Consider the following 21,373-nt stretch of genomic DNA (forward strand, 5'->3'; position numbering starts at 1 on the left):
GAATGCAAGTAATTTTGGGATCGAATGAAAATGTGAAGTTATGAGCGATGAAGCTCATTTTCATTTAAACGCGACAGTAAATAAACAAAATGTTCGTTATTGGACTCCAGAGCATCCACATCTAATCCACTAGCGTCCTCTCCACTCTCCAAAAGTCACAGTCTGTTGTACTGTTGGCCCTTTTGGCAGGATGGCGTTACATCTCACACCGCTGATGATTCAATAGCAATTCTTGGACGCATGTTTCGTGGACGGATTATCTCACGATTTGGTAATGTTCCTTGGCCTCCCAGCTCACCTGACTTATCGGTGTGTGACTTTCTTCTATGAGGGTACCTCAAGAGCTGTGTCTGTAGCCACAAACCGCGAGATCGTTAAAGAAAGTGCTGACATCATTGCAGAGATGTTAGTTCTTGTGAAAGAGGATTTCGAGAAGAGACTAGAGTACATCGTACATGATGGATGTCATCTCGACGATGTTACTTTTCAGAAATAAGTCTCACTTACACTACAATGGTAAGTAATGAGCTTTGATTTAATGTCAATAAACACGCATTAATTTAGAAATTGGCTGAATATTCTTTATGTGTCCGGATATCTGAGTGATTAGACCACAAGGCTGTCGTACGGAAGGTTGCGGTTGAAATCTCACTGGAATTCTAAATTGAATTCATAAGAAACCATACAGTAGCATGAAGTTTGATATGAATTCTATTACTATTAGCAAAGTTATAACGAATTTACTGCATTCGAAAACATCAGGAAATATCAACATCACAATGAAGTCAATAGTCTGGAATACACTACACCGGAGTCCTAGGTATCTAGGGTATCTAGGCTTACCTTAAAAAGGAACTCCAGACACCTTGATTTTGCGCCGTGGTTCACCAATTCGATATCCCTAGAAGCTGTCTGCGGTCCTGGCCTACGCTGTCGTCCCATCTCAGGAGGGTCTGCCTCGTCTTCTTTTTTTACCACAGACATTGCCCTAATAGACTTTTTAGGCTGGATCATCCTCATCTCGCCCAGCGCGTGGAACTGACGGCCATGGTATCGCTTATAGATTTCGTCGTGATATATGCTACGGAATCGTCCAACCTCATGTAGGGGACCAAAGATTCTTCTTCTCTAGAACGAGGCCAAAAGTTAGTAATTTTTCTTACTAAGAAACCAAGTCTCCGAGGAATATATGAGGACTGTCAAGATCATTGTCTTGTATAGTAAGAGCTTTGACCCTATGGTGAGACTTTCGAGCGGAAAAGCTTTTGTAAAGCAGTTGGCTGCCAACAACCGTGAGCGAATTTCATCGTCATAGCTGTTATCGGTTGTGATTTTTGACCCTAGATAGGAGAAACTATCAACGGTCTCAAAGTTGTAGTCTCCTATCTTCATTGTTTTCGTTTGACCAGCGCGTTTCGATGTTGTACGTTCTTTCGGTTTTGGTTTTGCCGCTGACGCTGCCACCATGTACTTCGTCTTGTCTTCATTAATGTGCAGCCCAAGATCCCCCGCCAATCACCGCCTGCTCGATCTGGATGAAGGCAATTTCTACGTCTCGGGTTGTTCTTCCCATGATGTTGAAGTCGTCAGCTTAGGTCAACTTATTTTCCTATAACCTGCTCTGTTATTTTTGAATACTTTGGATGGTCTTTAACTATCATATATTAGGAGTCCGGTATTGCATGCAGGCATACTTCAGTGAAACAACGTGCAGTCTGGTCGAGTTCGAGGTTTGATTTCAAATATCTACCAATTGCAGATTTGAAAAGTTATGAGAACTGGGGCATGATTGGAAATGGATTGGAACTTAGTTGGTTTCATTTTATATTTCTCGTTATGTCAAAGCCGATAGGGTCAGGTATTTTACAGGGATCAGTTGGCCAGTAAGCTGGACGACCGTTCGATAACACATCGACCTCACAGCTCACTGATGTGGCAGCCCGGAGGTCTCTCTTCTGTAGAGATGGTAAATTGGTAGGTAGATCACATCGGAAATTGTAACCGAATCACCCTATTCTACTACACATATAGACATGGCCTGTAAATAGTCCTTTTCCATTGGGAGGTATAGTAAAATTTATCTGCGAGATGAGTTCCCAATATAAGAACGATGTCGATCCTACTGTTGACAAGGAATACTTGTAATTCCATTTAACGTTGACTAATACCATTGGCAGAATATAGCATCATTTTTTTGCGAGAAAGGTTTGGAGAATCAGCATCTACCTTCACATCAGGACTTTCATTTTTTTTTGCATTGATCATCATCAACAGCGAACAACCGATATCCGGTCTAGGCCTGCTTTAATAGATTTTGCGCCGAGGTCCACCAATTCGATATCCCCAAAAGCTGTCTGGCGTCCTGATCTACCCCATCGCTCCATCTCAGGCAGGATCTGCCTCGTCTTCCGACCGTAACCTGTTGAGCCGGATTTTATCCACAACTTGGCGGTCATGGTATCACTCATAGATTTCGTCGTTATGTAGGCTACAGAATCGTAGCTCATGTAGGGGGCCAAAAATTCTTCGGAGGATTCTTCTCTCAAACGCGGCCAAGGGTTCACCATTTTTTTTGCTAAGAACTCAAGTCGCCGAGGAATACATGATGACTGGAAAGATGATTGCTGTGAGCAGTAAGAGCTTTGACCCTACGTTTCGAGCGAGTTAGTTTCTATAAGCCAAAATAGGCTCTGTTGGCAGCCAACAACCGTGCGCGGATTTCATCGTCATAGCTGTTATCGGTTGTGATTTTTGACCTTAGATCGGAGAAATTATCAGCGGTCTCAAAGTTGTAGTCTCCTATCTTTATTCTTCCCATTTGACCAGTGCGGTTTGATGTTGCTGGTTGGTTTTTGGTGCTGCCACCATGTATTTCATCTTCATCATCATCATCAACGGCGCAACAACCGGTATCCGGTCTAGGCCTGCCTTAATAAGGAACTCCAGACATCCCGGTTTTGCGCCGAGGTCCACCAATTCGATATCCCTAAAAGCTGTCTGGCGTCCTGGCCCACGCCATCGCTCCATCTTAAGCAGGGTCTGCCTCGTCTTCTTTTCCTACCATAGATATTGCCCTTATAGACTTTCCGGGTGGGATCATCTTCATCCATACGGATTAAGTGACCCGCCCACCGTAACCTATTGAGCCGGATTTTATCCACAACCGGACGGTCATGGTATCGCTCATAGATTTCGTCATTGTGTAGGCTACGGAATCGTCCATCCTCATGTAGGGGGCCAAAAATTCTTCGGAGGATTCTTCTCTCGAACGCGGCCAAGAGTTCGCAATTTTTCTTGCTAAGAACCCAAGTTTCCGAGGAATACATGAGGACTGGCAAGATCATAGTCTTGTACAGTAAGAGCTTTGACCCTATGGTGAGACGTTTCGAGCGGAACAGTCTTTGTAAGCTGAAATAGGCTCTGTTCGCTGACAGCAACCGTGCGCGGATTTCATCATCGTAGTTGTTATCGGTTGTGACTTTCGACCCTAGATAGGAGAAATTGTCAACGGTCTCAAAGTTGTATTCTCCTATCCTTATTCTTGTTCGTGTTTGTGTTTGACCAGTGCGGTTTGATGTTGTTGGGTGATTCGTCTTCGGTGCTGACGTTGCCACCATATATTTTGTCTTGCCTTCATTGATGTGCAGCCCAAGATCTCGCGCTGCCTGCTCGATCTGGATGAAGGCAGTTTGTACGTCTCGGGTGGTTCTTCCCATGATGTCGATATCGTCAGTATAGGCCAGTAGTTGGGTGGAATTAAAGAGGAACGCACTTTTTTCACTTACCCCAGTATCATAGATCACCTTTTGCAGTGCCAGGTTAAAGAGGACGCATGATAGGGCACCGTTCTTCATGTCGAATGGTCTTGAGAGTGATCCTGCTGCTTGGTCAGGGTCAGCCTAGACAGTCTTATCAATTTCGTCGGAATACCGAATTCTCTCAAGGCCGTGTACAGTTTACCCTGGCTATGCTATCATAGGTGGTGCAACTGATGTCCGTATTCCAACAGTTTTTCCATCGCTTGTCGAAGAGAAAAAATCTGATCTGTTGCTGATTTGCTGGAATAAAGCCTCTTTGGTATGGGCCAATGATGTTCTGGTTGTATGGGGCTATCCGAACTAGCGAGATAGCGAAGAATATCTTATAGATTTTTTTTGGGGGTAGGGTAGGTGAATGCATTTACGCACAGAGTGTTGGACTCTCGGTTGGATACGTTGTCGGACTACCAACTAAACACCTCCCCATCGTCAGAGAGCTAGCCTAGAACCATTTATCACATTACTTCGGGCTAGTCTTCGAACCCTCCCGCCTTGCGGAGCCTTCAGATCAGGGAATTCCTTTCACCAACGGGAGGAGAGAGGAGGAAGGGAAATGTCGCGGAACCCCTGCTATCCGGCTCCTCCGCCGGTCGAGCTCTATCTTCTTAGCAACGAGAAGGAACGTAACGTAATCGGTAACACAGCTCCACCCGTCAGCACTTCTCAGCATCTCCTCGACAATGTTGTCTGTATAGAGATCCCCTGTGTTTAAATAGAGCTGCTGGCGAATCCCATCCCACCTTTCACAAAGTATGATGGGCGTCGTCCGCAACTCCATTGCAAAACGCACAATCCGGAGATCGTGCCTTTCCAATCTTGTGCAGGTGAGACTGAAACCCCCCAAGTCTACTTAAAAATTGGGTAAGGAAATAGTCAGTGTCACCATGCTTCCGATTCAGCCACGCACCTAAATTGCCGATGAGCCGCGCAGTATATCTGTCTCTAGTTTCATTTTGCCAAGAAAGTTGCCACTCGTCCAAAGTGTGTTGTCATTCCTCAGGAGCAACCACCTTTGCACTTGTATATGACTTGAGGCTCCTTAGCAAGAAGAGCAACGGGGATCACTCCCACGTGAGGTATGCAGACGCCACCCGTAAAGCTCCCCGTCTCTGTACTTGCGTGAGACGCTTACGATATACTTCCTTGTTAAGAGCGTCAGCCCATAACTCTGCGCCGTAGAGCAGGAAGGACTGCGATGAACCCATCAGGAGACGTCGCTTGCTAGACGTAGGGCCCCCAATATTTTCCATTAGCCTACTTAATGCTGCAGTCATGTTCGCTGCTGCTTTGATTTGCTCTTTTTAGTCAGGATGACTACTTCGGTTTTTCCCAGTGCAAAGTTGAAATCATGCGTAGTCATCCATCCGCTTAGCCGTCGCATCAATATGCAGAGTTTGCTTTCGACAGTGCGTCCAGTAACAAGCTCCGGGACATCATCTGCATAACCGACAAGGCGCGACTTTGGCATGTCGAGTTTAAGCAGACTATCATAGGTAGCGTTCCAGAGGTGCGGCCCTAGGATGGATTCCTCTGCTACCCCGACGTGACTTCCATCCTCCACTGACCCTCTAGCGTTTCATAGAGCAGGGAGCGGTTCCTCAGATGGTCCCTCAATATCCGTAAGAGATAGTTCGGCACGTCGAAAGTATTGTCTAGTGTGCCTAGAATGTCTTTGCATCTGACGGAATTAAAGGCGTTTCTGACGTCAAGCGTTACGAGGAGCACCATCCGTCGAGTTCGGTGGCTATGTGCCTCCGCTCGTCGAACGGCATCCACGACTTGCATAACATCATCAACTGTGGATCTCCCTGTTCTAAAACCAAACTGCCGGGGAAATAAATCTCCGGCAACGCGTATCGCTTCAGCGAGTCTACTTTTGATGAGCTTCTCCAGCAGTGTCAAGCGTACATAGTGGGCGGTATGAAGACGGCAACGAGGGGTCGCCTTTCCCTTTGTTGATCAGCGCAAGCCTGGCCACCTTCCAACGAGCAGGGAAAGTGCCCTCTTTCTGGCAAGCGTTGAAAGCGCGGAGCAGTAGGTCTGGCTGGTGTGGGAATACGAGTTTGTATACCTCTTCTGGAATACCATTGAGCCCTGGCAACTTCTTGCTTTTCATAGAGAGGACTGCCTGTTCCAACTCTTGTATAAAGAAAAGTGGACAGTGTTTCGTGCTCTCCGGGCCGAAGTCATCATCCCATACGGGGTGCGGTTAATCTGCTCGGCCTTAAGTGAACAGGGTTTCCGCAGAGCCACGATTTTTCGGGTTACCAGTTTGTAACCGAGTCTCCACCAGTTCCCATTCATCTCGTCGACCAGGTCCTGTCAGCAGCTCTTGTTTATTGCGCTGCGGAGTCTCCTTTTGGCTGATTTTTATTCCGCCATTACGGTACATCTCTCCCACCGGTCGCTTAGATGTTGTGTTAAGCGGCAGAGCCTGTCACGCTCTTTCCGGAGCTCTGCGATTTCCACCGTCCACCAATACTGAGAAAGTTTGCCACGTCTCGAAGCCCTCCTGGGTATGAAGGCTCCGGAGTTCGTCGTTATGAGGTTCATAACTGAATTTACGACAGTGTCGGCTGCGGGGTCATCGCCCCCAGGTGTACCTTCCAGCGCGGCCCCACCTGCTTCAAGAGTTTCGACAAACCTCCCGGTGTTCACTTTCGCAACGTTTAACGCACAGAAAGAGCGCCGGGATGACGCATACTGAGAGTTTGTGTCCATCACTTCGAAGGCAATGTTTTGATGGTCGCTTGCCGAGAAGTCTTCCAGGACACGCCACCCGTCCACCAGCAACACCAGTGACTTCGACGCGAAGGTTACGTCTGGAATGCTTCCCACGCAGCCCGGGCGCCGGAACGTTGCGGTTGATCCGGTGTTTAGAACTACCAGTCCTGTTCTAGCCGCCATTTCCAGATTCCGTTTCCCTCTGGAATCTGTGTGAGACATGCCCCATTCAAGTGCCCTGTTATTGATCTGCTGCTAAGATAGGGTCCTCCAAAGCATTAAGCCTGCGTCGGAAGCCCGGCATCGTCTCATTCGGTGTAAGATAGACACTAAAAAACGTTATCCCTGAACATCGAATCCAGGCAAAGTCATCCCCTCGGCCTTGGGTAAGAATCCTAAGAAGGGTGCCGTCCCTAACCCAGATGGCAGCGGTACCTGATATGTCAGGGTGCCATGAAACTGGGTCCTTGTTTTCGTACTGCTACTAAATCAGCTTTGGTCTCTGCAACGAACTGAACTAGCAAATCGTGAGCGGTTGCACTCCGGTGCATATTGATTTGTAGGATGCGAATCATGTTGACTGCATTCTAGCCCTTTTCAATTCTGCTTTGAAGACTGGAAACCGTCCTGAGCGCGCAGTGTACGCAACGTTCTCATCAGTCGCGCCACTGCCCCTGCATAGGACGCAGCTTTCCTTTTCATTGCAGGTGTTCGCTTTATGGCCTGTCTGACCGCATTTACGGCATGTTGCTCTTCTGGCAGGTCCCTGACAGGTTGCAGATGTGTACCCATAGTCCAAAAATCTGTAACGTTTGGTTGGGGCGGCCCGGATTCGTATCCTAGACACTATTCAACCAATTCTTATTTTCCCTGTTTAGTAGCTTCCTCACGTAATGCTCGGCAACTTCCACCACAGCGAATTTTAGCCTCGGAAGTTCGCAGAGGTGCTACCAATCCGGACATTGGTTACCTCCGGACATTGGATGGCCTCTTCTACCTCGTTCTTTTCTGTGAGGCAGTCAAGGTCTCGGAATTCCAGAGAACACGTGCGTTCCAGGCTGGGAACCAAAGCTCTTCCTCCCAGAAGCTCCTTGACTGCTTCCCAGAACGTAACTTTATTTATTGTCTTCGGGCCTAGTTCGACTAGGATTCCACCACCCTTCGTTTTACGAATAGAAGACACTTCTGCTCTGTTATGTTCAGGTTTGATTTTGTAACGGATTTCACTGAGGACGCAAAAGTCTTGCTTTTCGTCAGTAGACTTTCGTCTCCACATTTTCTTTCTCCTTTAGTCCGTTTTTCACCCTTTTGCTGACGTTTTTTCTGAAGGAACGTCGCAGATCGCATGCCCTTCACAATTGCCGCACATTTCTTAATAAGCCTTTCCTCTTCAGCTTGCGCCAGAGTAGTCGGGAGCCTTTCCACTCGGCTTATATTGGAAACCATTTGGTTAGTTTCGGGATTTTCCACTCTGCCTCTTTCCGCAATTATAGCACTGCGTGGTAAGGTCTAAGTTCCTGTCTCCGTTGCAGGTGTCGCGTAACTTTGCGAGCTGGATTTCATCCCTTGTCGCCCCCTTCGCTGGGCACTGGGGCGAGCCGCAATAATCAGGAACGTGTACACTCCCGGGGACAAAGCCCCTACCCCAGTTCTCTGAGGCCTGTCTGATGCCGTTTGAAACTGAGAAGCTTTGGGAACTCCGAGAAGTCAGCATATATGAACTGCATTCCCCGATCTGATCTGACCAAAATATGACCACCAAAAAGTGTATGGAAAAAATCATAGTGGTATATCTAAACAAAATCTATGCCTCAAAATATATCCCTTTTCTGATATCTACACAAATTAAATAATATTTTAGAAATTTAGCCGGGGCTAAATTTCCTTAACTTTATGCTGGAAGTACAACATTTGGTATAAAGGATAACATAAGGCATAACTTTGGGAAGTTTGAAGGTAATCCAACTATTATTAACAATGTTATAGAAGGTGAAACTTTCGCATTTTATGGGAATTTTGAGCATTCTAAAACGTGTCATCATAGCATATCAATTCGTCAGTACCACAACAAAATGAACTAATATCGATGGGGGGTTGCAGGAAAACATTTCGTTTTAGTTTTTTAATCATTTATATATCAATGTCAATAGTCGAAACGGACATACATGTATGTATTTATATGAATACGCTAATGAAGCTTTGGTAGTGCCTAATTCAGATAGATAAATTTGTACATTAAATCAGCGGTATTCAATACACTTACTGTATATGTACGCATGTATGCTTTTGTGCACGAAGTAAATCGGAAATATGAGTATGATTAATTAATAAACGTGCATGGATAAGTATAGCATTTGGTAATATGAAATGTTTGTTTGTTTGCGGTGAGCATAATATCTATGTCTGTATGTCTTATAGTTTGAAAAAAATATGAAGGAACATTTTGAGTTTTTAGCGATATACGAATGCAAAAATGTGCCCAGAAAGTTTTTTACAAAGATGAGCACAAAACCTTTATACCTTAAGCACCAACTTCCGGTATTCTGGCTTGTTTTTAAGGCTTTTTGTGAAACAAAGGACTGAAAACAGTACAAAGTACGTTGCCTCAAACCCTCCTTCTTTACCTGGGCTATGTAAACATGGTGGAGTTGATATGTAATTGTATACGCATATGTATGTACTATTATTATTCTGTTAACAGAAAGTCGCACCGCGTCCTTGAAGAACTATTCTGCCCCTTTTAGTGGTTATAGTGTACCTATTGATCATAGTATCTCAAGCAGGCCTATAACCGTTAGGAACTTTAGTATGTTCCCTACTTCCAGATCTTTCAGCTTTGCATCTGGTATTACGTGTTCTCCTAGACGCCTCGACCTACTTTGCACAACTGTCGGACACTGACCCAGGACCCAGGACAAATAGCGTCTGGGTTGGATGAGGTCGATCTAGAGGGCAGAGCTATACCAAAAACCTCAGAAGTTGTCAAAATTGACGGTGATGGTCAGCTCGCGAATACTGAAGCTCCACTGAAGTGTCTCGTCGACAAGCGTATGTCGTGTGTGCACTTCTGTGCTAGTTAGGTTCGGGAATGTGAAGGAAGGAGGGTCCTTTTTGGGCAAAACAATGTCTCAATGTAATTGACCAACATTTCAGATGTGCCACATGTTTCGTATTGAAACTAGGAACTCAAACGGGAGACAATTTTGCGGCGAGCCAGCGGCTTGGCGGTGTGCGAGTTACATTTTCTTTTTTCTTCAGATGAGAAAAAACAAACAAATGGTTTCAGGTATGAACGGTTTCGTTGATTTTAGGTATAAGAATATTAACACGATCATTCCACTTATATTTAGCTCGTAGTGAATATACATTGAATATAACCGATATTCGATTCAATGTGGTCTGATATTTTATCACGTGGGGGTAGTAATTTGACGCGAAAGGGACAAGTTTGACCCATTATAATAGTAGGCTTCCCACCATCATCATCAACGGCGCAACAACCGGTATCCGGTCTAGGCCTGCCATAATAAGGAACTCCAGACATCCCGGTTTTGCGCCCAGGACCACCAATTCAATATCCCTAAAAGCTGTTTGTGCCTCTTTTTCTACCATAGATATTGCCCTTATAGAATTTCCGGGTGGGATCATCCTCATCCATACGGATTAAGTGACCCGCCCACCGTAACCTATTGAGCCGGATTTTATCCACAACCGGACGGTCATGGTATCGCTCATAGATTTCGTCGTTATGTAGGCTACGGAATCGTCCATCCTCATGTAGGAGGCCAAAAATTCTTCGGAGAATTTTTCCCTCAAACGCGGCCAAGAGTTCGCAATTCTTCTTGCTAAGGACCCAAGTCTACGAGGAATGCATGAGGGCTGGCAAGATCATAGTCTTGTACAGTAAGAGCTTTGACCCTATGGTGAGACGTTTCGAGCGGAACAGTTTTTGTAAGCTGAAATAGGCTCTGTTGCGCGGATTTCATCATCGTAGTTGTTATCGGTTGTGATTTTCGACCCTAGATGGAAGAAATTATCAACTGTTGTATTCTCCTATCTTTATTCTTCCCGTTTGACCAGTGTGGTTTGATGTTGTTGGTTGGTTGGTTTTCGGTGCTGACGTTGCCACCATATACTTTGTCTTGTCTTCATTGATGTGCAGCCCAAGATCTCGCGCCGCCTGTTCGATCTGGATGAAGGCAGTTTGTACGTCTCGGGTGGTTCTTCCCATGATGTCGATATCGTCAGCATAGGCCAGTAGTTGGGTGGACTTAAAGAGGATCGTACCTCTCAACATCACGGATCACTTTCTCGAGGGCCAGGTTAAAGAGGACGTATGATAGGGCATTCCCTTGTCGTAGACCGTTGTTGATGTCGAATGGTCTTGAAAGTGATTCTGATGCTTTTATCTGGCCTCGCAAATTGGTCAGGGTCAGCCTAGTCAGTCTTATTAATTTCGTCGGGATACCGAATTCTCTCATGGCCGTGCACAGTTTTACCTTGGCTATGCTATCATAGGCGGCTTTAAAGTCGATGAATAGATGGTGCAACTGTTGCCTATATTCCAACAGTTTTTCTATCACTTGCCGCAGAGAGAAAATCTGATCTGTTGTTGATTTGCCTAGAGTGAAGCCTCTTTGGTATGGGCCCATGATGTTGTGGGCGTATGGGGTTACCCGGCCGAGCAAGATAGCGGAGAATATCTTATAGATACTCAGCAACGTGATACCTCTAAAATTGCTGCACTGTATGATATCTCCCTTTTTATGTATGAGACAGATAATGCCTCGTTGCCAGTCGTGAGGCATTGATTCGCTGTCCCATACCTTGAACACAAGTTGATGAACCACTTGGTGTAACTGGTCGCCTCCACATTTAACCAATTCGGCTGTAATTCCATCGGCTCCTGGCGACTTATGAGTTTTTAGCCGATGAATTGCACGGACTGTTTCTCTTAAACTTGGTGGTGGCAGTATTTGTCCGTGGTCTTCAGTTGGCGGGACCTCCAACTCGCCGATGTTCTGGTTGTTCAATAGTTCATCAAAGTACTCAACCCATCGCTCTAATATGCCCATTCTGTCGGAAATCGGATTTCCCTCTTTGTCTCGGCAGGATGAGCATGATGAGGATGATCATCCTGCTGACTTGTTGGTAAAACTTCCGCGCCTGGTGCGGTTGCTCCCTGTACTTTTCTAGTTCACAGACTTGTTGGTTCTCCCAAGTTTCGTTTTTCCATCTGTGAAGTCGCTTCTCCGCTCGACGGAGTTGATGATAAGTCTCTGCGCTTGCCCACGTTCTTTGAGAATGCAACATTACTCGGTATGCGGCATTTTTCCGTGCCGTAGCTAGCTTACATTTATCGTCAAACCAGCCGTTCTAACTCCTTTTGCAACTGGGGCCAAGTATGTTTGTGGCCGTATCACTGATAACGTTCTTCAGGTGGTTGTGAAGATCATTTGTTGATGCTTCATCTCCAGGTCCTCTGTGGACTGCGGTTATTGCGGCATCCATTTCCCTCTTATCGATGTTGCGGAGGGTTGTGTTGTGGATGGCTTCAGTGTTAACTCTCACCTGATTGTCAGAGGGGATTCTAGGTGGTATTGTTATTCGAGCTCGGAGCACCATGCCAACGAGATAGTGATCCGAGTCTATATTGGCTATTAGGCTTTCCACCAAATTATATTAAAACCAATATTATTGTAATTTTAACGAGTCTAGGATGAACTTAAGGGGGCTTCGTGGAATATTTTCAAAATATAATATAGTAATATATTATTCCCCAAATGAAATATAATATTATTAACTTTATTTGAGCCGATATTTTAACGAGTAGTTCACGGCGTAGATATTATGTGCACGTACCACTATGATTTTTTTCATATTATTCGGTTGGGTAGCTTTTGAGAATGAAAAGTTCTTTTTATTTAATATACCCACATGACTATATTCAATGAAAAGGAACCGGCTTTTGCATCAAGCAATCTTTTCAAACTTTTTCCTCCAAACTTAAGCAATTTGACTGTATTTCCATTGACTTCTGGCGGCTTATGATTCTTGAGCCGATGAAATGCACTCAATGCTTGATGGTGGCAGCATTTGCCCGACGCCGTCGGAACCCTCAGCTCGCCGATATTTTAATTGTTGAACAGTTCGTCAAAATACTCAACTCATCTTTACAATGAGCCCACACGCTCGCAGCGATCACTACGTGAGCTGATTTCCATTCTGGATCCTTCTGTACCGAACACATTAGCACCCTCCGGATCATTATGGGAGTAGTAGAATTGGCTAACACAATATATATGCTACTACCAACTTTTTTAACTGTGCGATAAACATAAGTGGTGTTTTACTCAATTTTCCCAAAAATATGGTAATATACTATTAATAACTTAATTTGAACAGATATCAATATGGAGAGTATTTTGAGGCCTGGGCACCTTCATGAATTTTTTCAGATTTTTCGGTTGGGTAGTTTCTGAGAGTGGGTCCGTTAAAGAAATCATCACTTTGCACCCCTCCCACTCCCCGCTTTTTTAGCAAATCTCAAAACTAAGACCGGCTTCAAAAAGTACTAATCGAGACCTTTCATTTGATAGCCCACATGACTACATTTGGTGAAAAAAAATTTTACACCCCCCTTTTACATATATGGGGACCCCTCCCTAAATCTCAACGTGGGAGGATATCACTCACTGCGTGTCTGGGGTCCTCAGGCCCCTCCTTCTCACCGAATTTCGCGCCAATCGGTATAGCCGTTTCTGAGAAAAGTGTCTGTGACAGACAGGCAGACAGACATTGAACCGATTTTAATATAATAAAATAATAAAAAACGTTATTTTTCATTGACTTGAGTGACAGGAGAAAAAGTCTCTAATGCCCTAAACAGCAAGGTCTATATAAAAATTCAGAACCTCGCTAGAGGTTGACTTATCAGGTTTTTGGCCAATTGAAGATTTTATGGACCAGATTAGGCTGTATTTTGTATCGCTATAGTAGAACTTTAGTCCGGATGTTTCAGTGATTAGAGCACTAGGCAGTCGTTGGTGGCGGAAAAGGATTTGTACGGCAATTGGATTTCGGATACCAGTTGACTCCGTTGAAAATGTGTAGCTGGGTCAAATCAGGGTGATAATCACGGGCGAGTGCAATGGTGATTATACTGCCTCCTACAGTGTACTGTAGTCCAGTAGTGTATCGTTATAGTCGTCAAGTTCTCTAACACATTTCAAGGGCCTAATCCATTTTGATTGTCGCTCCAACGATTACTATTATAGTAGAACTAATAGGAGGGTGATTGAAACGAGTGGAGTCAAGCGGCACCTGAGTTCTCTGATCGGAAGGAATAAATAGTTAAACATGTTAGACTTCAGGGATGAGAGAATATTATTCGGCCTATTACCGACGCGAAGTTTCATTCGAGGAGATAATAAATTACGGGAGTTTCGGATCTCCATTTTGTTGTTGAAGGAAGTTAACTCTAAACAGCAAGCGAAGAATTTGTACAGTTCAACATTTGGCCTGCAGATCAATTGTCGGGATTATTGTTGGGCTTTCAAATAAAGTAAAAAATAAAAAAAATTCATTTATTCACTTTATTTTCCTTATTCAATAATTCAGTAACTTGGTTTTTATATCGATTTGTGATTTAGATTTTAATAACCCCGATTATGTCCTGAAAATAAAAATTTGGGAAGTGTTGTTAGTTACCATATTCCGAAATGCATTTAAAATGTTTACCTCGGTCGTGACCACCACGTCCACTACCGTGTGATCCGTGACTACCATGGCCGCTGTCGTGTCCACCAAATCCTCCTTGGCCTCCATGACTGCCTCCATGACTGCCTCCACGACCGCCTCCAACTCCTTGGTTACCATGTCCATGACTATCACGTCCGCCATAACCACTGTTGGCCGCAACAACGGCAATCAAAATAGCAAGAATGATCTGTAATTGTTCAATTCAATGTTTACGAACAATGAAGCAAAGTTTCAAAGTTTAATGTAAGCGTCCTTAGTTTTCACACTTTCGATTCTGGCGGATCAAGCTATTATTTTTTTATATTATTTGATTTTCGAGTTAACTTTCTAATCCTATTTCTATATGTCCCAGTATCCATTGAGAAATTCAATCACATTTAATGAAATTCAGACTTACAAGGAACTTCATTTTGGAATGGTGAGTTATCACTTAATTATTTTAGCAAATGAACGCTTGTGTTACAACCGACTGTTACTTAATACACATTTTGGGTTGCTTTCAGCTTTATATACCGATCCGATTTGGCAAATCAACGTGCAACCCTCATTAAGATTACAATCGAAGCTAGGTACAAAAAGTGGACGCTAGGAGGCTAATGATAACGGAGGTCATCTGAACTGGAAGAAAAAAATATTCGTTTATTTTTCGTTCTAATGTTTTGATAACATATAACAGTTCATAAGAAAACAAATGGCTGACCCAGGGGAAGAACATTCAAAATTGTTTTGTTATCAATCTAAAATAGTAGTGAATATGAAGCTGACGCAAAATCAGCAATGTTTGGACTTGATAAGTCCTTCGCTTCTTTCAACCTTGGAGAATTGAAAAAATGTCACCTATATTTTTGGTATTTTTTTCGAGGAAACTGGTATTTTTGTGTTCTCAATTCTTATCTTATTGGTTTATGAAAGGAGTCGTCTCTCCAAAAATATACTACATATATTGTGAGTACTAAAACTGATTGAGAGTGACCTTTTAGTAATCTGCAAAAGCATCATTAGGGTAGACTGGAAAGTCGAAAAACACTTTCCTCAACTTAAGTCGTTACGCAAAACGTGCTAGTTTCTTAGTTAAGCTGAGTCTGAACGGAGCCTCACTGTCATCTGGCTATCTCAGTGAATAATGTTGTTTTTACTGTGCCTACTAGGGGCCACGAGACATCTTAACAGTGCTCCTGAACTCTCTGAAAAAAAAAAACCGAACACCGAAAGCTTGGCGACTCAAGGATGTTGCGAAACGACTAAATGTTCGATAGCAAAGCAACCGAAAAATAAAGAGTGAAGATTACTCCGCAAGAGCAAAGTGTTCCCAGGAAAAGTAAATCTAGACCCATGAGGGAAGAACCATCTCAGCCAGGAGATCCGCCACTATCTATGCTGGCGCAATAAAATGTGTCAAAGTAGTAAAGTTTATTCAGAGCAAATGCTCAGGAAAATCGGAACCTTATTTTTAAGCAAATGTACACTTGACGTGGAGGTGGAATGTTAAGCCCGTATTTAGCAGGATACATTTTCAACCAGGATCCAAACTGATGAATTGTAATGAACCGCACAGTCGAATGGTTCACAACCTTAACCAGATGCACAGATGATGGCGATTTGTCTGCGTAAAGTCGCAAGGGTAAGGACAAAGTAGCTACGAAATCTTAATATCGGAGTAGATGTTCGGTCGTTGGGGGTACTAAAGTGAAACCAAAGAAGACACCTGCAGAAATATCGGATTAAAACTCGACCGGCCCCTGGGAGAAGAAGAAAACGATAACCGATAGAGTTGAAAGTGGTAAAGGGATAGACTTGCTACCTCGTGAGAAGGAGGAGCCATGAAGTGAGTCATAGAGAAAAAGGAAGTTATTCTGATAATAGATGAATGCATAATATAGTGAACGAATGGTACCAATATTGATCAAGTAAATCTCACCATTGCGTTGGCATTAATTGCGAGGGCAGATTTTAAGAATGACATTTCAACAGTGCTAGCTAATGGTCCCTATGTAAAACGGATGCGTGGTCTGCTAAGAGTAAATGTGTAGCTAATCTGGGATACATCATGCGAGAAACCAAGAACTTTTATATCTTCTAGAGTTCCTGCCTAAAGGTCTTGCGGCTGTCTATGTAACTGTTGAAATCGGTACAGTCAAAGCAAAAATGGCAGTAACGTTTCGTTCAAGTCCAAGTTAGCTGAATGACAGCCTTTCTCCCCGGGATGGAGTCCCGCTTGGTCATGGATGTTTATGTTCCGCTTAGCGCTCATTATTTCCGTAGTATTAAGTGTGGTGATAGCGAAACTAAACCAAAGTCTCATTGAAAGACAAATATTTCGAAAACAAGTCGGGAAACCGAAAGCTGGACGCTTCAGGTATGAAAGGTTGTGTGTATTTCCTATATGAAAATATTTGGGTGATATTTCGCCCATTAGTACTTAGCACGTAATGTACTGCATATATTAAGTCAGAATGTTCACTTTCGCGTGCTATTGACATTCAAAGTCTTAGAATTTGCACAGAAGCGATAACTTTGACTTGTTATAGCTTTGTTAGTGATAGTGCGATTTCCACCATGATTTCATGATTCAGGATTGACTTAAGGAGGGCTTTGCAGTCAATTACTAAAAATTGTAGCTATATACTATTCTTAACTTTATTTGAACAGATATCAGCATGGAGGGTATTTCGGATCCTAGGCACCATATAGTGGCAGCTTGGTGATTTTTTCAGATTTTTCGGTGGGGTAGGTTCTGAGTACGGGTCGGTGAGAGAAACGACCACTTTTCAACGTCCGTTCTCCGTTCGAGTATATACTCAGAACTGAGACCAGCTTTGAAAAATACTAATCGAAACCTTTCATTTTACACCCCTCATGGTCATCTTTGGGGGAAAAAATGTACACCTCTCTTTTGCATATAAGGAGACCCTCTTTAACTCACTGTATGCGTCCGCAGTTCCCAGCTTCCCACCAATAAATCAATCGTTATAACCATTTCTGCGAAAAATGCGTGTGACAGACTGACAGGCAGACAGACAATAAACCGATTTTATTAAGGTTTTGTTTTATACAGAACTTTAAGACGACTATTTTTTTAGAATTACGGGGTCCTAAGACCGCATCATCCCAAAAAAAAAATTCAGCTCGGGCCAAGCTCTGGTCAATAGTATAGGCGGATTTGCGCTCAATAAAATTCATAGTCATGGTCTGAAGGGGGTCCTAAGTCCGTATCAACTTAATGCAGGACCGGACCAACTGGGGAGCAACTTACTCCCTCTTTTCTGGTCCACGGACCCCTCGCTTAGGGCTTGCACCCAAACTTTTTAAAAAAAGTCAAGCGACGACGGCTTTACGGTTTCTTACCAGGGCAGAGGCAAATCGTCAGACGCTGCCTCACCTCTGCCCTGGGAGCAGCGTGACCGTAGCGGCTCGCAGATGTTGAATGCTCCTTTATATAATTCGTAGAACACGACATGCCTACGAATTATATTGAGCGCAAATCCGCCTTATTGACCAGAGCTTGGCCAGAGCTGAAATATTCGTTTTGAGAATGAAGGGGGTCCTAAGTCCGCAGTCATTCAACATCTGCGAGCCGCTACGGTCACGCTGCTCCCAGGGCAGAGGTGAGGCAGCGTCTGACGATTTGCCTCTGCCCTGGTAAGAAACCGTAAAGCCGTCGTCGCTTGACTTTTTTTAAAAAGTCATGTTCTGTTCTATGAGTTATATAAAGGAGCACTCAACATTTGCGAGCCGCATCGATCATGTTGCTCCCAGGGTAGAGGTGTGGCAGGGTCTGACGATTTGCCTATGCCCTGGTAAGAAACCGTAAAGCCGTCATGGCCTAATATTTTTAAAAAGACTGCCTTCTTTTCCTTTAGCCTTTGTCCCATTTGCAAGCGGGGTTAGCTAATCGTGATTGGTTTCGCCAATCTATTTTATCATAGGACTTATCTGGATGTAGTTATCATTCAAATCACCATACAGCGTATCTAGCCACCGCTGTTTCGGCGGGCTATTGGCCGCTTACCACACTTCGATGTTCAGACAAATCTAGGCGAGTGGACTTTCGTTATGGCGAACACTCAGAACCATAGAAGGCAAAAGTGTGCACGACATTGCGACAAATTTTAGACTTGAGATTTACGTTGATATCACGATCACAAAGGACGCCAGTTGTGGACCGCCGATTCATCCAGGTTGCGCTAATGTGTGAAGCAATTTCATAACGCGTTGGCTGATAGCATTGACTCGAGGTATTTAAATCTCTCAGTTCTGGGCAGGTGACTGACATTGACGGTGGTAATGCCTATTTCATGGGGATCGGTCGTCAAAAATTCAGTTTTATTCAGATTAAACGGTTTTGATACACCAGCCAGACTTCGAACTTTACTTTTCGGATCGTGGTAGAGCAATTTATCTCAGTGCACGAGTTCTTCTAGCACTAAGTGTTGTCATAGAGCATACTAGATGAGTTCGTGTGGCACACAGCCAAATACTTTCTCCACATCCCGAAATGCTATCTAAAGAGGACGATGCTTCTCACGGTACTTTTCCATGAGTAACTGACCCAGCGTGGATTATGGCAGTAGTTGCGCAGTTCTTGACGGCGGACGGTAATTTGAACATTCTGCTGGACTACCTTTCTTTTTCTATATTGGAGCTGTGGTACTTTCTTCCCAGTCAGATAGTGTTCCACCTTCTTCAAAAACACCATTGAGCCACAGTGTTGAGTTCCAGCTTTTTGCTTTCCGGAGCCCGGACGCCATGTCGTCAGCCTCTGTTGCTTTTTTCAGTTTCATTCGTTTTATTCCTCGACTTCAATGGCGGTGACAAGTGAAATGGCTAAATACGTCTGCAATGCTTGTGGAAATGGATTTTTCTTCATTTGAAATCTGCTCGAAATTTTCTTACCATCTATCTGTTGCCACTCGTCGTTCGGTAAGCAAAGTACCATTCTTGTCATTAACGCAACAGAAGTGTTCGATATCCTGTGTACGTTCGTTTCGGCTTTTGATAAGTCGATACAGATCTCTCCCGTAATTCCAAGTGTTCAGTTTATCATAAAGATCTTTGCAATAGACCGCTTGGGTGACAGCGATCGCTTTCTTTGCTTTTCATTTGGCATTCTTATAAATTTGGCAATTGGCGACGATAAAACGTCGAGAAACTTGTGTTCGAAGCATTTCTTTTCACGGACCTTCATTTCAACATCGTCATTCCAAAGCTAAGTACCTCGGGTGATGAAACGCTTACCTGGCTCGTCGTGAACTCTGGTGTTGGAAAGGCAGCTTTGTGGATTGTGTCTGTAACTTGGTTCCACAACTCTTTCCCATTCTACATTCTGTCTTCTTACGAAATCGCCACCATTTAATGTGCGGCGGGCCAGTGCGTTCCTCACACTGTTTTATCGGTGGTTTAATTTGCAAGACGGCAATCAACGATCGATGTTGACTTACATGGTCCCATAGGGAACCGCTTTGCAATCAGCTACGGTGGTAAAATGTCGACGCCTTATGAGAGTATAGTCAATTTGCGTTTTATTACTCCCACTATAAATGTAGGGAGATGGTTCAATCGTATTAATTTACATTAATCTATAGCATGCAGATATGTATTTGATTTAGTCGGACTAATTTACTTACGTCCTGACGTCGTCCATGTGTGGAAGTCTAATACCTCAAAAAGGAGTTAATAGGAACCATACCCTTAACTAAAAGTATTTTATACCATACTGAGGAAACGATCAGTTTTCGAGGTGAGGATCAAGAATCCATTCAAAGTACTGTGAGGATGAGCGTGGTTAAATAGTGCGATTATGGGCACTGCGCTGTTGAACTTTGGAAGCCTGCGAGAGAAAGCATTTGCCAAAATATAGCATTTCTTCTTTTTATCACATTTTGGCACCCCTTAGTTCCTCCAATATTCTCTTTCCAATTTCCATCCCAACATTCACTTATATTAAAAATTTAATTCTTAACATGATCAATTTTATCTTCCTTGTCATAATTTTTTTCCCAGAACCCTACAACTTCGTACCTTTGCCCAAAACTTTAAAACCCATCTCCATTCAAATGTTACAAATTTTAATAGAGCAATTTTCTAACTTTGTGTCCGTATACCTCAGTGTAGGCTGTCGTACGGAAGAGCGCGATTCAAATCTTACTAGTGGCAGTGGATTTTGTATCGTGATTTGATGTCGGATACCAGTCCACTCAGCTGTGAAAGATTACCTGAGCCAAATCAGGGTAATAACAAAGGCAAGCGCAATGCTGACCACATTGCCTCTTACAGGCTACTGCAATCCCGTAGTGTCCTGACGGGCTTGAGTGAAGTGCCCAAATACGCTTCAAGGCCCTAATCCAATTTGATTGTCGCGCCAACGATTGTTATTATTTATTAATTTTCTAACTTCTCGAAACGATCGTTGACCTTTTCACATAGGCTTCCACATGCTGCATATCATTATCTGCAATCTTAACATTTGTTTCTGGCTAAGGCGAATCATCGTGTATACGTTGGTCGAGATCTGGTTGGATCGCTGTCCGGTTGAAAACCTGTTTGAAGGCGATTGATGGCTAATGCGCGGACGAATATCATTTTGGAGAGGAGTGCGATTCGTAATCTCAAAGTATAGTAATTAATGTTGTGGCGTATAGTTAGTTGCGCAGTAATCTATAAAGTGCATTCCTTTGTTTGGCAGTACCGTTGTTAGAATATTCGTTACTAGAAATTTCCGGTGGTATGCCCCTTCAGCGTATGTATTGTCTCCTGCGGGATTACATAGGAAGCTGATCGTGTGTAAGGATTATGAATTACGTAAGATACATCAGAATGTTGAGGTGGAAATTTTATTACTCGGTGAATTGGGTTACATCTACGAAAAAGATGTATACCATAGACACGTTTCATTATAGGAATATTTAAGAGCAAGCCACTGCCTAACGGTAGTTGGCAAACCAAAAATTATTTCTTTATTACAAGTAAGTTAGGGAGATTAACTAGATGACGATCCATTGACGAAACATACAATGATGGCGAGTCATCTATCAGCTATAGGATTTGTTGCATAAACGTTGTAAGTTAATTAT

The 21,373-nt window shown here is 43.6% G+C and overlaps 1 protein-coding gene across 1 annotated transcript; it reads right to left on the bottom strand.

Annotated features, from left to right (window-relative positions):
- Nucleotides 1-14,114: 14,114 nt before the first annotated feature.
- LOC119647010 (holotricin-3-like) lies at nt 14,115-14,860 on the bottom strand. Its single transcript, XM_038047747.1, has 3 exons — nt 14,701-14,860; nt 14,283-14,490; nt 14,115-14,217 (listed from the first exon to the last, which is right to left on the bottom strand). The coding sequence occupies exons 1-3, from the start codon at nt 14,710-14,712 to the stop codon at nt 14,198-14,200; spliced, it is 240 nt and encodes a 79-aa protein (XP_037903675.1). The 5' UTR covers nt 14,713-14,860; the 3' UTR covers nt 14,115-14,197.
- Between the last annotated feature and the right edge of the window lie 6,513 nt (nt 14,861-21,373).

Source organism: Hermetia illucens, chromosome 1 (assembly GCF_905115235.1).
Source record: "Hermetia illucens chromosome 1, iHerIll2.2.curated.20191125, whole genome shotgun sequence".
In the NCBI taxonomy this organism is placed as follows: Eukaryota; Metazoa; Arthropoda; class Insecta; order Diptera; family Stratiomyidae; genus Hermetia; species Hermetia illucens.